General features: G+C 38.1%; 2 protein-coding genes and 1 pseudogene across 5 annotated transcripts; all 3 read right to left on the reverse strand.

Moving 5' to 3' along the window:
• Positions 1-656: 656 nt before the first annotated feature.
• On the reverse strand, positions 657-4,704 carry LOC147288223 (G-type lectin S-receptor-like serine/threonine-protein kinase At4g03230). 4 transcript variants are annotated; one of them, XM_086239296.1, is made up of 8 exons: positions 3,375-4,704; positions 3,035-3,161; positions 2,796-2,961; positions 2,462-2,672; positions 2,050-2,287; positions 1,807-1,957; positions 1,317-1,627; positions 657-1,017 (listed from the first exon to the last, which is right to left on the reverse strand). In XM_086239296.1, exons 1-7 carry the CDS (start codon positions 4,702-4,704, stop codon positions 1,319-1,321), a joined length of 2,532 nt encoding a protein of 843 aa, XP_086095422.1. In that variant the 3' UTR covers positions 657-1,017; positions 1,317-1,318. The 4 variants fall into 4 exon arrangements, with proteins under 4 accessions (XP_086095422.1, XP_086095421.1, XP_086095424.1 ...); XM_086239295.1 differs by having other exon boundaries at positions 657-1,627; XM_086239298.1 differs by having other exon boundaries at positions 657-1,627; positions 2,796-2,957; positions 3,375-3,511.
• Positions 4,705-4,926: 222 nt separating this feature from the next.
• On the reverse strand, positions 4,927-8,058 carry LOC147288224 (thaumatin-like protein 1b pseudogene; annotated as a pseudogene).
• A 672-nt stretch (positions 8,059-8,730) lies between these two features.
• LOC147288225 (G-type lectin S-receptor-like serine/threonine-protein kinase At4g03230) lies at positions 8,731-13,200 on the reverse strand. Its single transcript, XM_086241373.1, has 8 exons — positions 11,791-13,200; positions 11,017-11,508; positions 10,553-10,702; positions 10,258-10,469; positions 9,959-10,169; positions 9,607-9,844; positions 9,316-9,466; positions 8,731-9,229 (listed from the first exon to the last, which is right to left on the reverse strand). The coding sequence occupies exons 1-8, from the start codon at positions 13,127-13,129 to the stop codon at positions 8,915-8,917; spliced, it is 3,108 nt and encodes a 1,035-aa protein (XP_086097499.1). The 5' UTR covers positions 13,130-13,200; the 3' UTR covers positions 8,731-8,914.
• Between the last annotated feature and the right edge of the window lie 317 nt (positions 13,201-13,517).

A 13,517-nucleotide genomic window follows, 5' to 3' on the forward strand; every position in this document is an offset into this window, starting at 1 on the left:
GCTTAGTTACCATTATAACTTAATGAGAATAACTAACGATGTTTGAGATATGAAATAAGAAAATAAATGTTATCAATTAAGAAGAGGAAATAAACTGAAAAATTTCAGGTGATTGATCATGGACTGGTGCCCCAAAAGTTCCATACGTTACTGGGCTTCTCATCAGATGATTTTATACATCTAGTATCAACTCACTCTTTCTAATTTTTTTTTGTTGTCAACCTGGGAATTCATAGGATAAAAGTAAGCAACAAAAGAAAGGTCTAAAAAACAGGGAATTAAAAAAAAACACAGGGGTTGAATAGAACTGGGATTTGTGCTCATAAGATGACCCAAAAGGTAACACAAAATTCAGATTCACAATCCCCATCAAAATACAAATTACAAAACCCAAATAAAACCTAACACAAGAAGACTGCAAACCTTAGCTACAGAAAAGGCCTAAAAAAATCAGGGGAGGCCCAAACAAGTGAACAACAAACAACAGGAAACATAAAGGGAATTTCTAGAAAGACCCATTGTTTGCTTTTAAAATTCTGTGTCCCTTTTGCCACAGACGATCTCAATTACAACTAGACTAATGCTAATGACTGCCCCCTTTTTCCGAAAGAAAAGAAAAGGTTGAAGATTGTTATACATACAAATGTACACAAATATAAAATGGTATCTTCACCATTATTATCACATTTTTTTTTGTCAATGATACAAGCAGTTTTCGTATATGATTTGTACAGAATTTTCTGTTTTTGCAAGAAATCGATATTTGAGAGAAAAAGCATAACAATAAACAATACTGAACACCACATTGCTCTTTGGTATTATACATGTCTTGGCTGTGTACGACTTCCCCCATTTGTTTGGGAGTGTGACATTTCTAGCTCACCATTTTGTCAAAAAGTGTTTTTCTTCCTCCTCTGTTTCCTTAACAGTCACAGTGTCGAAATGCCACCATGGCAAGACTCCAGCCTTCTATTCCTCATCTGGTAAGTCACTCATTGCTTCCAAGCTTCTATGCTCCTAGCAGTCAAAATATGATAAATATTTGAACATATGCCTTTTCTTTATTATTATTATTCTTAATATTTTCCTTTCAGGTTCTGATCATATTCCTTTCTCTATAATATAATGTGTGAAGATCTAAGAATAGTCATTCGTGTAGGCTTCTTTAAGCTATCGGCTATAAATTGTGAAGCCCAATTAAAGCCTTTTAAGCTAGGACATTGCACTGTTGATTGTCGGTACTTGTCACACTGGTTTGTTTTTTCCTTTTATATATCTAACTTTAAATGTGCTGAGCCAAGGAAACAATATTGAACCTCTATCGACCTTCTGGAATACTCATGGTGATTGTATTGTTGGAATAACTGGTAGGTGCTTGAGAAGAACGAGCAGCACAAGAATTCCTATGTGTTGAATAAGCAGGTTCTTTGGAGGGTGGAAGTGATGTAGCTTCATTGCTCTGCAGCATATGAATTACGGATGACATTGTAGGTCGATCAGCTGGATCTTCTTGAACGCACAAAAACCCTATATGGATACAAATTAAAGCTTCATTAGGCCGGCATGTTTCCCTTACTGACTCATCAATCACCTCCATTCCTCTATCTTCTTGCCATAATTTCCATGCCTAATATTCAACAGATAAACCCATCAATCTTGCATGACTGTTCACTTATATTTGAAGCATACAGTCCCTACTCATAGTTAATTGCAATTTTCAAGGTTTTGTTTTAGGGCAAAGACGGAATAAACTAGATTTTTTAATTTCAGTCCAACAAGAAGATAACTAGAATTTCTAATACTAACCCATCCAGCAAGAGTGGGTGAATGCTCAAACCGATAAAAAGCAGTATTCTTCTTTCCACTTAGAATCTCCAACAGCAACACCCCAAAGCTAAATACATCCAATTTCTCAGAGAAATGGCCATAGCGTGCATACTCAGGTGCCATGTAGCCACTGCATGAATTAATGGTAAAGAAATGATCAAGTGTAGTGGTTGCATAAGGTTTAAATGATTGAAAACATGTGTTATCCTATATTTTACTTACAATGTCCCAACAACCCTGTTGGTATTTGCTTCAGTTTGATTTATCTCGAAAATCTTTGCCATTCCAAAGTCTGAAATTTTGGGGTTCATAGTTCCATCCAACAATATATTACTTGCTTTCAGGTCCCTGTGAATGATTTTCAATCTAGAGTACTTGTGGATATAAAGTAATCCTTGAGCAATGCCTTCTATAATCCGAAACCGTTTATCCCAATCCAATTTTGTCTTTTCAAATGGATCTGTTCAGATAAACCATGAAGAGCAATGAGCTAAGTGATCTTGTTTTTTTAAATGTTGGAACAATATTGTTCAATTGCATCAAGAGCTTTTGTACACACCAAAAAAAGAAAAAAAAAAATTCTTGCAAAAGGTAATCAAAAGAATTGATCTTAGAAGTGATGATGAACACGTACCAAACAGAAATTTGTCCAAACTTCGATTGGGCATGTACTCATAGATCAATATCATTTCCTCCTCTTCAATACAGCAAGCCAAGAGCCTAACTAGATTGGTATGTTGGAGCTTGGCTATAAGCTTTAACTCATTCATGAACTCCTGATGCCCTTGGCCAGACTTCTTTGACAATCTTTTCATGGCTACTTCTTGATTTTCAGACAAAATCCCCTGTAGTAGAAGAAAAATCCAGTTCTCCTTACCAATCAAAATTAATTAAAGAAATCATTAAGAAAAGTACAAAATGAAGAACAATGCACTTTCATTTAGAGCAATATAATGTTGAAGTGTCACCTTATAAACAGGGCCAAATCCTCCCTCTCCCAGTTTACAAGCTTCAGAGAAGTTGTTTGTAGCAGCTAATATACATCTTAAACTGAAGAGTGGTAGTTCTGCATCATTCTTTCCACCTCCAGCACGAACATTTCTTATAGCCTCGCCATACTTTCTCATATGCTCCCTGTTTCAGTATTATTGTTAGGGAATCCGTGTGCTTGCACATGTGGGAGAGAGAGACAGAGTGATAGCAGTACCTTCCTTTGCCAAAAGTTTTCTTCCATATGAAATAGCCAAATATTATTGTAAGCAATCCAACTGCTGCTGAGATTATTGTAATTACAAGCGTCTTCTTCAAGAAATAATTAGCATGACCCTTGCCACCTGCAAAGAAAAGAAAACGATCTGATTGACCAATAATAGTGATGGCTCCAAGTAATGGTCATTTTCTTGTCGGACTAAAAATTTTTGGTTGGTTTACTAATCATGTGAAACTAATGAGTGATCTAATCTCAACTACTATTGCCTGGTAAGAATTTTAATTCACATATTCATAATCCAAGCCAGAAAATAGCAGATTAAAGAAACCAAACATACCTTGGTCGGTGCTATGAACACGAATATAAATGTTCTGCCCAAGAGTGTGATTCTCAACAAGATCGATTAACTCACCAAACCATGTCAAACATCTCCCAGTACTACTTCCTAATTCCGTCGCATTGACATAACTATAAGCTGTGCAAGAACAGTTTTGACGGCAATCAGTTTCACACTCACTTATACTCTTATTGTCTAACAGAATAGAATGATCTGGTAGTTTCAACCTTTCAAACTTTGAAAAGTTCCCTTCTGACCCAAAATCACAATTCAATGCCTTTTCCCTAACACAGCCATTGAACCAATTCCCTGTATCCCATTGTTCTTTGAATTTGGCTCTAAATCCTATCAAACACTGGCATGGTGATGCAAGGGTTTCATTCTTGAGACATACAGCATATGGACCGCAACGAGCATAAAAATCGCATTTATCAACAGGCTTCCTCCACAATACAAACCATGTTTTACTGGAATTCTGCCATAGCAGCAGCTCAACCTGCCCAGTTGGATTCAACATGGCCCTAAATTTTACAGAGCTATCTGTGACTTCATAACTTAGATAAACCTCATCAGCATCAAAGTTGTAAGTAAGGAAATAGGAGGTTCCATTTGAAAATGGAGCATTTTCCCAATCGTAATCAAAGATTGTGTTGTTATCCTTGGCAATGTACAAATCACTTCTCCAATATGGAGCATTTTCCTTCCAGATAAAAGCCTGCCCATGAGCTTTAGGATCAATGCCTAAGCTGAAGTTTCCGGGTTGTGGGTCATCAAGTGCTGCCCAGGATGTAAGACGCCTTTGTTGGCCAGTCCTTTTGTCCAAGCTAAGCTTCATGCCAGGCAACAATGTATCAAAGGGATGGTCGAAGCTCTGCCACAAAGTGTCTTCTACAAATCTCAGATCAAGTTTTGACCAATAAAAAAATCTCATAACAAGGTTTCCGTTATCATTTAGTAGTCCAGTTGTGGCATTCTTTGGAGCATCCGATAATGATGCATTAGATGACCAGACAAGTACTTCTCTGGTCACATCCAACACCACAAGATTTCCATCACTGCCGAGCATAAAAACACCCGGAGAATCAAGTGGCGAATATCTGTTAGCAACCCATATTATCGGTTTGTTTGGAATTGTGTTGTACCATATACCAAGGAAGTATTTTGTAGAATTTTGAGGACTGAAAAAGCCCAATGCAAAGGTTCCTATGGAAGAAGTCAGGGTCTGGTTTCCACTGATAGACATGCCTGGTAGTAAATTCCCTTGGCTGGCACAGAATGACAAGATTAGAGATAAGAGTAACAAAACAAGACAAAGAAAGAGCCTCCCCATTCAGAGCCAGATGTCCATAGAAAGAAGAAGAAAGAAAGCTCATGACTCGAACTAAAAAATAAAGTGGCTAACTCACTAAAACTAGTGAAAGTTGATAGCAAAATTGCGTTTCTTCCATTCAAAATGCGTATCATGTCCTCTAAATCGCCTCAATTTGATCAATTGTTCACCAAATAGATGTTACACTAATAAATTGATATACCAGTGATGAAGAGAAATGATTTACCTGGTGGTGTTAGTCGAGGGGCAGAAAGTGATGCTGTAATCCGCAGAAGTAGCACATGCGAAGTCGCTGTTCTGTTCCTCGAATGCATACATGTAAACCGTTGGGCACACGCTCTTGAATAACTGGGAGTAGGAAGAGGGCTTGCACGTTTCCAGTGTACTATACGCGCCGGTGCAACAGTACTCCGGATCGCCAAAAGCCTGACACGCGCTATTGCAGGCGATGACTTGGCTTCCATCGGGGCCCTTGACCTTGAGCTCCGGAGGACACGCGCCGTTGATGTCGACCACGCAGCCGGCATTTGTACAATTGGCTCCGGTACCGCCCTGAGGAACGACGAGCATCGGGAGGTTGTAGCCGTTGATGAAGCTGACGTCGTAGAAATCGAGGCCGCTGAGGTCTAAGCTGAACTCGGCGAGCGTGTAGGGTTGGGTAGGGCCATTTCCAGAGCATTCTAACTTGCCGGAGCCGCAATCACCTGTGACGCAGGAGAAGTTTCCGGTGGAGTTACGGGTGCAGAGGGTTCGGCCCCAGAAGCTGCCGTTCCAGGAGGTTGGGGCAGTGAGGGTCCTGCTCTCGCCCTTTCGGAGAGCAAAGCCGGTGGTGGGAAACTCACCACTGTTTGAGGCAATGCCTGGCCACACCGTGTACTCGCACTTGTTTTCGATTGTGAAATTCGTTGTTGACACCGCTTCTGTACGTAACATATTCACAGCAACAACTTTCTAGTTATTATTTTTTTTGACCAATAAATTTTCTAGTTATTTACACTAATTCACAAATTGTAGTACAATAGATTCAAGTGGATGTTTATGAACTAATGTTGATTACCTGATATTAATAGACCAACTGTTAATAGGGATACCAACAATATTAATAGCGGTAATTGAGCCATTAATTTAATTAGAGCTTAATATGGTAGCTCTGCAGCTGGAATTTGGAGGAGGAGGTGGAGGTGGAGGTTGGTGGACAGAATTCTCAAATTCTTGTATGTTGTCCTCCTTCTCATTCTTGTATGTTGAATTCTGAAATTCTGACATTTCTCATTGGTCACTTGGGTAATGTTTAATTTCTCCATGTCCCACCACCCACAATTATGAAATTGTTTACCCTCCCAAAATTTGAGGACATTAAAAGTTTTTTTTTAATGGATGGTTAAGGATTGATATATATATATATATATCCCTAAAACTAATCAGTTATCAAGTTAATACGAAGTTAAATATATTTTTGGGCCGACTACATAATTCTCATAATCCGAACCATCAATTATTTAGGTTCTACTTCAAAAATCATCATTTAAAAAAATTAACTAAATCGAAAATTATGTAGTCATCTAATTGAAATCAAATAAATAGACGATCAGTATTTTCGATAAAAGCATAGAAATAGTTGTTATCATAATCAAATGACTAAATGACTTCCGATTTTGGAAATTTTTTACAGGAATAATTTTTGAAATAGAGCCTAAAAAATAAACGGTTCGGATTTTGAGAATACATTGTACAGTGGGCCCAACATGGTAGTTACCTTTATATTAACTTACTAACCAGTTAGTTTTAAAGTATTTTTGTATATATATATATATAATTCAGATACCAACATTTGCACTGAATAAATAAATAAATATATATATATATATAGATATATAGATAGATAGAGGTTGGCATCTTGAAGTCTTCTCTTTGTGAATTGGCTAAAAAAGAAAAGTCTTCTCTTTGTGGGTCCATCATCATTTTTTTGTGGTATATTGAAGTGGAAAATAACTTGAATGTCTTCGTGATAGAGACATGCTGGTGTCACGGCAGAGAGAAAAAAAGAGAAGAGAGAGGGAGAGAGAGCCAATGAGAAAAAGGTGGGATGCCACCTCTCCCTATCCCCAGTGATATGAAAGTTTCTCTCATTGAAAGTTTCTCTCATTGAAGGGAGATATAGCAGGAGAAAAAGACAAAATTTGAGAATAGGTGATGGAATTCTCAACCCAGTGAATCAGTGATAGCAACATCAACCTATGTTCAATCATCCTCACTCAAAGTTCCAAAGTCTTCCGGCTGACATGCAAAAGGAATAGGGTCCCATTTCCCTGAGATTTTCGCACAAAATGGCTATAAGGACAAACAAATATTGATCATTTAAAGAAATTTAATAGGGACAATATGTGTCGAGGCGACCACCATTTACTATTTTCAGATCCACTATTGGCCAAGCCACTTGGGTATAAAGGTAGTATGATCATCTTCCACCAGAGCACAAAAGTTAAGCACCAAAGATACCTTCCACTCAGCGGGACTTCGACATATAATGTGAAAAGATTGACGTGTTTGGGGACACAAGTTTTGGTCCCCGGTTGTACTTTTTTACACTAATTAATTGACAAATTGTAATTGAACAGATCGAAGTGGATTTATGTGTATGATTTATTGTTAATTACCAGAAGGTCGATGGAGCATCAATGTGTCTATTGTTGGGCCAACCTCTTGCAAAACTCTACTTGGGCTTTATCGGGCCTCACAATTTGTATGTCCAGATGTCCTAGCAACAGCAGTAGAATTCCTTTGTGTTGAAAAAGCAGGTTGTTTGGAGGGTGGAAGTGATGTAGCTTCATTGCCCTGCAGCATATGAATTACCGAAGACATTGTTGGTCGATCGGCTGGAGCTTCTTGAACACACTAAAGCCCTGCATGGATACACCTCAAAGCTCTACCTCCATTCCTCTACCTTCTTTCCATAATTCCCATGCCTGACATTTAACATATAATATGTCAAGCTCATAGTTAATTGCAAATTTGCAAGGCTACAAAAAGAATAAATTAACCACAACTTCTAACACTTATTCATCCAGCAAGAGTTAAGGAATGCTCAAAACGATAAAAAACAACATTCTTCTTGTCACTTATAATTTCTAACAACAACACTTCAAAACTAATTAATACATCTAATTTCTCCGAGAAATTGTCATAAAATACATATTGACATATAGCCATTGCATGAATTTATGATTGAGAAGTAAGCAATAGCATAAGGTTTAGATGCATGAATTAAAATATGTGCCAGCCTGTATATACTTACTATGTCCCAATAACTCTATTGGTATTTGCTTCTAGAGTGTGGTTCTCTACAAGATCCATTAAGTCACCAAACCATGCCAAACATCTCGTGGTACTCAGGGGCCGATCCACTAAGGGACAAAGGTGGTTGCCTGACCACCTGCCCGCTGTAAAATCCTTACCAAAATCGCTAGTTTAACCTCCCGAAATGACCATCTCGACCACCCAGAGAGCATGCCCACAACTTGTTCAACAAAATATCTCACTATGACCCCCAGGGCCGGGATAAAATTCCTGAATCCGCCACTAGTGGTACTACTTCCTTGCGTCGCATTTACATAAGCATAACTTTAATAGAATAAAATGATCCGGTAGTTTCATCCTTTCAAACTTTGAAAAGTACCCTTCTGATCCGTTATCACATATCAATGCCTTTTCCGTAACACAGCCACCAGACCAATTCCCCATATCCCATTGTTTTTGGAATTTGGGTCTAGAACCTGTCAAACACTTGCATGGTGATGCAAGCTGGGGGTTCATTTTCATGATAAGTCACCAAAGCATGTCAAAGATCTCGTCGTACTACTTCCTTGCGTCGCATTTACATAAGCATGTATTTAACTCTCTTGTGTACGCTGGGCTTCTCAAATCTCAAGGGTGCTGGCTTTTTCTTATTTCTCTTTCCACGTGTTTTTTTCTTACATGCAGAGTGGGGGTCTTTTCTTTTTGTGTTTTGTTTTTTGGTCAGTGAGTTTGTGGGTTTATGGTATTTGCTAAATGAAAAAGGAGCACAGTCAAACATTACATTTAACAGATTATAAGCAAAGAATACATTAAAGATGGACAAGAAAAATACATCTCACAACATTCAATGATGATACACTAATAACATGATAACAATGATGAAGAGAAGACGCATAAGAACCGCTTGATTTGGCTACCGGCCATTTTCTAATGTGATGGTTAGCTCATTGTTAGAAAATGTTTCTGGTTTGCTTGAAGTAGAAGCCCTGCTAGAACCAGAGGGGCATCGCCTAACAACAAAGGCTGGTTGTTTAGGCGTTGGAATAGTTGCAGTTTCACTGCCAAGCATGAAAACGACTTGTGACATGGTTGGGCGATCACCTGGGTCTTCTTGTACACATAAGAGCCCAACATGGACACACTTTAAGTACTCATCCTTGTTGCAGCTTTGACACAGTGTCTGGTCCAGCAAATCCAATGCCTTCTCTTCTTTCCACAAGTGCCATGTCTGGTAGTAATTTACAAAGGGTAAGGTGTTATGAGGTTTAGGATGACAAAAATATTAGTTGGGTATGAAATGTCTGAAGCACTCACATAGCCTAGAAGACTCAAAGATTTTTCAGGCTGATAAAATCCTGTGTTCCTTTTCCCACTGATCATCTCAATTACAACTACACCAAAGCTAAAGACATCAGATTTTACTGAAAATAACCCATCTAATGCATACTCCGGAGACATATAGCCACTGCAATACAAGAATTATGAAATAAGTCAGTGAATTTAATATCCCATTGATTGTATACCATTTTCTGGAAGGTTGTTCAATGAAAATTGAGCTAGAATTAATGCTGAAGAAAAGATTAAATACCATCTACGTAAACTTACTATGTACCGACTACTCTATTGGTGTTTGCTGCAGTTTCCTTGCCTCCAAAGATCCTTGCCAAACCAAAGTCAGAGATTTTGGGGTTCATCTCCTCACCTAGTAGAATGTTACTGGTTTTCAAATCTCTATGAATAATCCTTAATCTAGAATCTTGGTGAAGATAAAGAAGCCCCCGAGCAATTCCCAAAATGATGTTGAAGCGCATATCCCAGTCCAATAACACACATAGTTTTCGATCTTGAAAGGTATTATTTTGCATCCAAGAACACAACATATAAGTTAGTTTTTATCAATCAGTATCTATAGCATATTATGGAATGAAAAGCTCTAGAAATAAAAGTAGAGGCTAACCAAATATGAAAGAGTCCAAGCTTTTGTTGGCCATATATTCATAGATTAACATCTTCTCCTCTCCCTCAACACAATAGCCCAAAAGTCGAACCAGATTCCGATGTTGGAGTTTGGCAATCAATAGAACCTCATTTTCGAATTCCTCTAAGCCTTGTCCTGAAACACTTGAGAGCCTCTTTACAGCGATTTCTTGTCCTCCGGGAAGCTTACCCTGTACGTACAATCCAAATAAAGTTTCATTTTTTACCAGGAACCAGTTGATATTGAACCATAATGTCTATCTACTAAAGGGATATTACCTTGTAAACAGGGCCAAAGCCCCCTTGTCCAAGTTTATTTGCATTGGAGAAGTAAGCTGTAGCAACCAGTATGCTTTCCATATCAAAAGAGGGTACATCAATGCCTTCTGCATCATCGTCTTTAAACCGGCCTGATTCAATCAAGTTTTTAGCCTTCCTCTCACTGTCATAAAAGTGAAGCACTGAATTCTTTTGAAAAGTTACCCTGCTCCCTGAATTCGAAAATTTAACTGTATTAGACAACAACCGTTATACTAATGGAATTTAATTCATGAGGTGGATATATGCTAATTACCTTGTTCCTTGACCAGTCTTCTTCTCCACAAATATATATAAATAAAGGTACTTGAGAGAATAGCTATAACAATGACACTTATAAAAGTAACTGCAACGATTAGAGCCAAGGTCTTCTTTCCTCGCTCACCAGTTTTACTGTTACTAACTTCTGCAAATATTAGAGATGATGGGACAATCAGTCCTCTGCAATTAAAAAAATTTGCATGTGGTTTTATCAATATATTATTGAAAGACACATAAGTATTTGTCATGCCAACTTGACTCTAGATTTAGAAGATGCAATCACAATAATATGACATTGTATCTAATATTTGAGGAAAGAACACCTTTTCATAAGAGTTGAATTCACTCTCATTCAACAAAGTTCATTGGATATCACTGCTCTTAGCAACACTGTACTAATCCATTCTTTATCAATGAAACAAAATTTACCCATAGAAAGGAGCATCATGGCATAGTTACCTTGAGTACAATTCAAACTCAAGCTATTCCATTTAGAGTTTGTAGTGCAGAGGCACCTTTTCTTCCCATCTTGAGTAGCATTACAAGTTGAATGGGGCCAGTCTTTGCAGTCTGTAGATGAAGAACAAGGTGGTTCCAATGGTGGCTCCCAAGCAATTTCAACTTCATCTCCTCCTTTAAATGACAAATCAGAACTAAAAATAGCCGGATGAGCATCGCACCTGGTCACATGAAATGGAGATGATTGATCGAGCTGCAGAAACTTGTTATTTCTACAATTATTTGCATTTTGGGGTTGGATGACAAATTTTCGTGTGTCTGGATTGATGCTTGTGACATGGTAGGTGCCGCTGGGTGCCTCAAAGCTAACCTGGCCAGTGGAGATGTTGCAGTGAAAACTATAGTACACAAGATCACCACATTTTGGTCCAGTGCTAAGGGGATAAGGGATCAGGTTTGTGCCACAAGTTTCACAATTCCTTGCTGTTGATTCTGCACAAACATAATTCACTGAAATTCAAAAACACTAACGAACAAACGTTTTCCTTTTCATTTAGTTATGTTAGTTATTTAAGTGTAGTGTTTGACTGTGCTCCTTTTCATCTAATTGCAGATCAGCTCTGATTCACAAAGTGCAGTGCACTAACCAAAACTCCGACTATGAAACAATGAATTTATCTGACTGCTAATTTAAAAATTACCATTACCAAATCACCTAATATTTTTGTTAAGGCGATGAACTCAATCATTATTAATTAAGTAAAAGAATCATACCTATATCTGACACTGATACACGAACCTGTAGGTTCCTGCCACTGTCACGTCCCTCCTGAAGATTGCTGACATCCTGTGACCAAATCCAACATGTGGAACTACTACTCCCACCCGGTCTAGTGATTTCAACCTCTTCATATAAATAAGCTTGGCACTGGCAGTTGTTGAGGCACTCTATTTTGCATTCTATCTCACTTTTGGCATTAAATTGGGAATCTGGGTTTCCCACTTTCATCATCTTTAAATTCAAGAATGTGTCTCTCTCCGCATTGTTGCCACATCTTGCAGACTTTCTGGTGCATCCACCTGAATAATCTCCATTATTCCAATTATCTGGTGAACTAGGCTTGAAACCGGGCAAACACTTGCAGAGCAAACCACTTTCGATATTACAGCTACCAAAATTACCACATGCATTGTACACGCTGCATCTGTCTCTAGGATCTGCCCAGATCAAAGACCAAACTTTCTCAGAAACCCACATCAGATACTGAATTTGGCCCAAAAAACTCATAACCAGTCTCGTATCATTGTATATTGATGATGTGAGATATGGCACAGAGTTATTGTGGACTGAGGTAGATGTGAAATTTGATAGCAAGTAAAGAAATGAAGAGGGCATCTCATCAGAACTCATGAACCTGCCAGCAACTCCACTTTTCCAGTACCTCATTGATCTTTTCCATATAACAAAGTGGTTTGTTCCTTCTTGATCCTGCTGAAATGTGAAGTTCCCTGTTGCTGGATCATCATCACTTTTCCATGAAGTCAGTACTATATTTTCATTCATTTTCATGCCTGGAAGAAATGTATCAGTTGGATTTTCAAAACTCTGCCAGAGAATTCTCACAGAGTGGTTTCCTTGTTCTTGGTTGCTCACAACAAGATTGCCAGTGTCCATGAGCTTTGCTGTCCTGTACATTGATGATGATCTTTCAAGATTTGTTGACCAGTGAGTTTTCCCACTACCATCCAATACCTTAAGATTCCCATCTTCTGCAATAGCAAAAACACCATGAGTTTCCGAAAGTGGGTTGTCTCTATTGGCAACCCAGACAACAGTTTGTGGATTCGATCTGTAGTACCATATTCCAACATATCTTCTACTCTCAGAGCTTCCATTAGGAGTAAAGAACCCAAGTTCAAATCTCTCTCCTGATGAAACAATAGTACCACCTTGGCCATCACTAATCAAACTGTCAAATGTTAAGGTATCTTTAGCAATGCAACATAGAAGAGAAGTGCATAACAAGAATGAGTACAAAAAGAAGATACAGGACATGTGATTTACAGAACAACTAATGATGATTATTTTTCTGATCTTTCTTTTGCTTACCATAATTGATAGAGATAAGTAGCTAGAAGATTTTGCTTAATCTAGGAGGCATACAGTGGAAACTAATCATTAAGCTAATTTCCAGTGTCTGCTTGCTTCCAGCATTCACATGGCTTTACTTTATGCAAAATGCCAATCTCAAAAGTGCCCCTTGACGTTAACTTTGCAAGCTGTTAGGAAAGTGCCAGGAAATAATTGGTGGATTAGATTGGAGTGAAATTTGTTGCTATATTAGTTATTTGAAGGTGACTTAAGTCAATCTTGTCCAACAGTTAAATAAATATATACAAAATGGTAGACTGTTTGATTTTTAGTGAGCAGATAATGATTTTACAGTAAGCTGAGCTCTTTAGGACCTGAAAATTTCAAGAAATGAGACCCATATATGCTA

This window comes from Dryas octopetala, chromosome 4 (genome assembly GCF_963921425.1).
Source record: "Dryas octopetala chromosome 4, drDryOcto1.1, whole genome shotgun sequence".
Classification (NCBI taxonomy): domain Eukaryota; kingdom Viridiplantae; phylum Streptophyta; class Magnoliopsida; order Rosales; family Rosaceae; genus Dryas; species Dryas octopetala.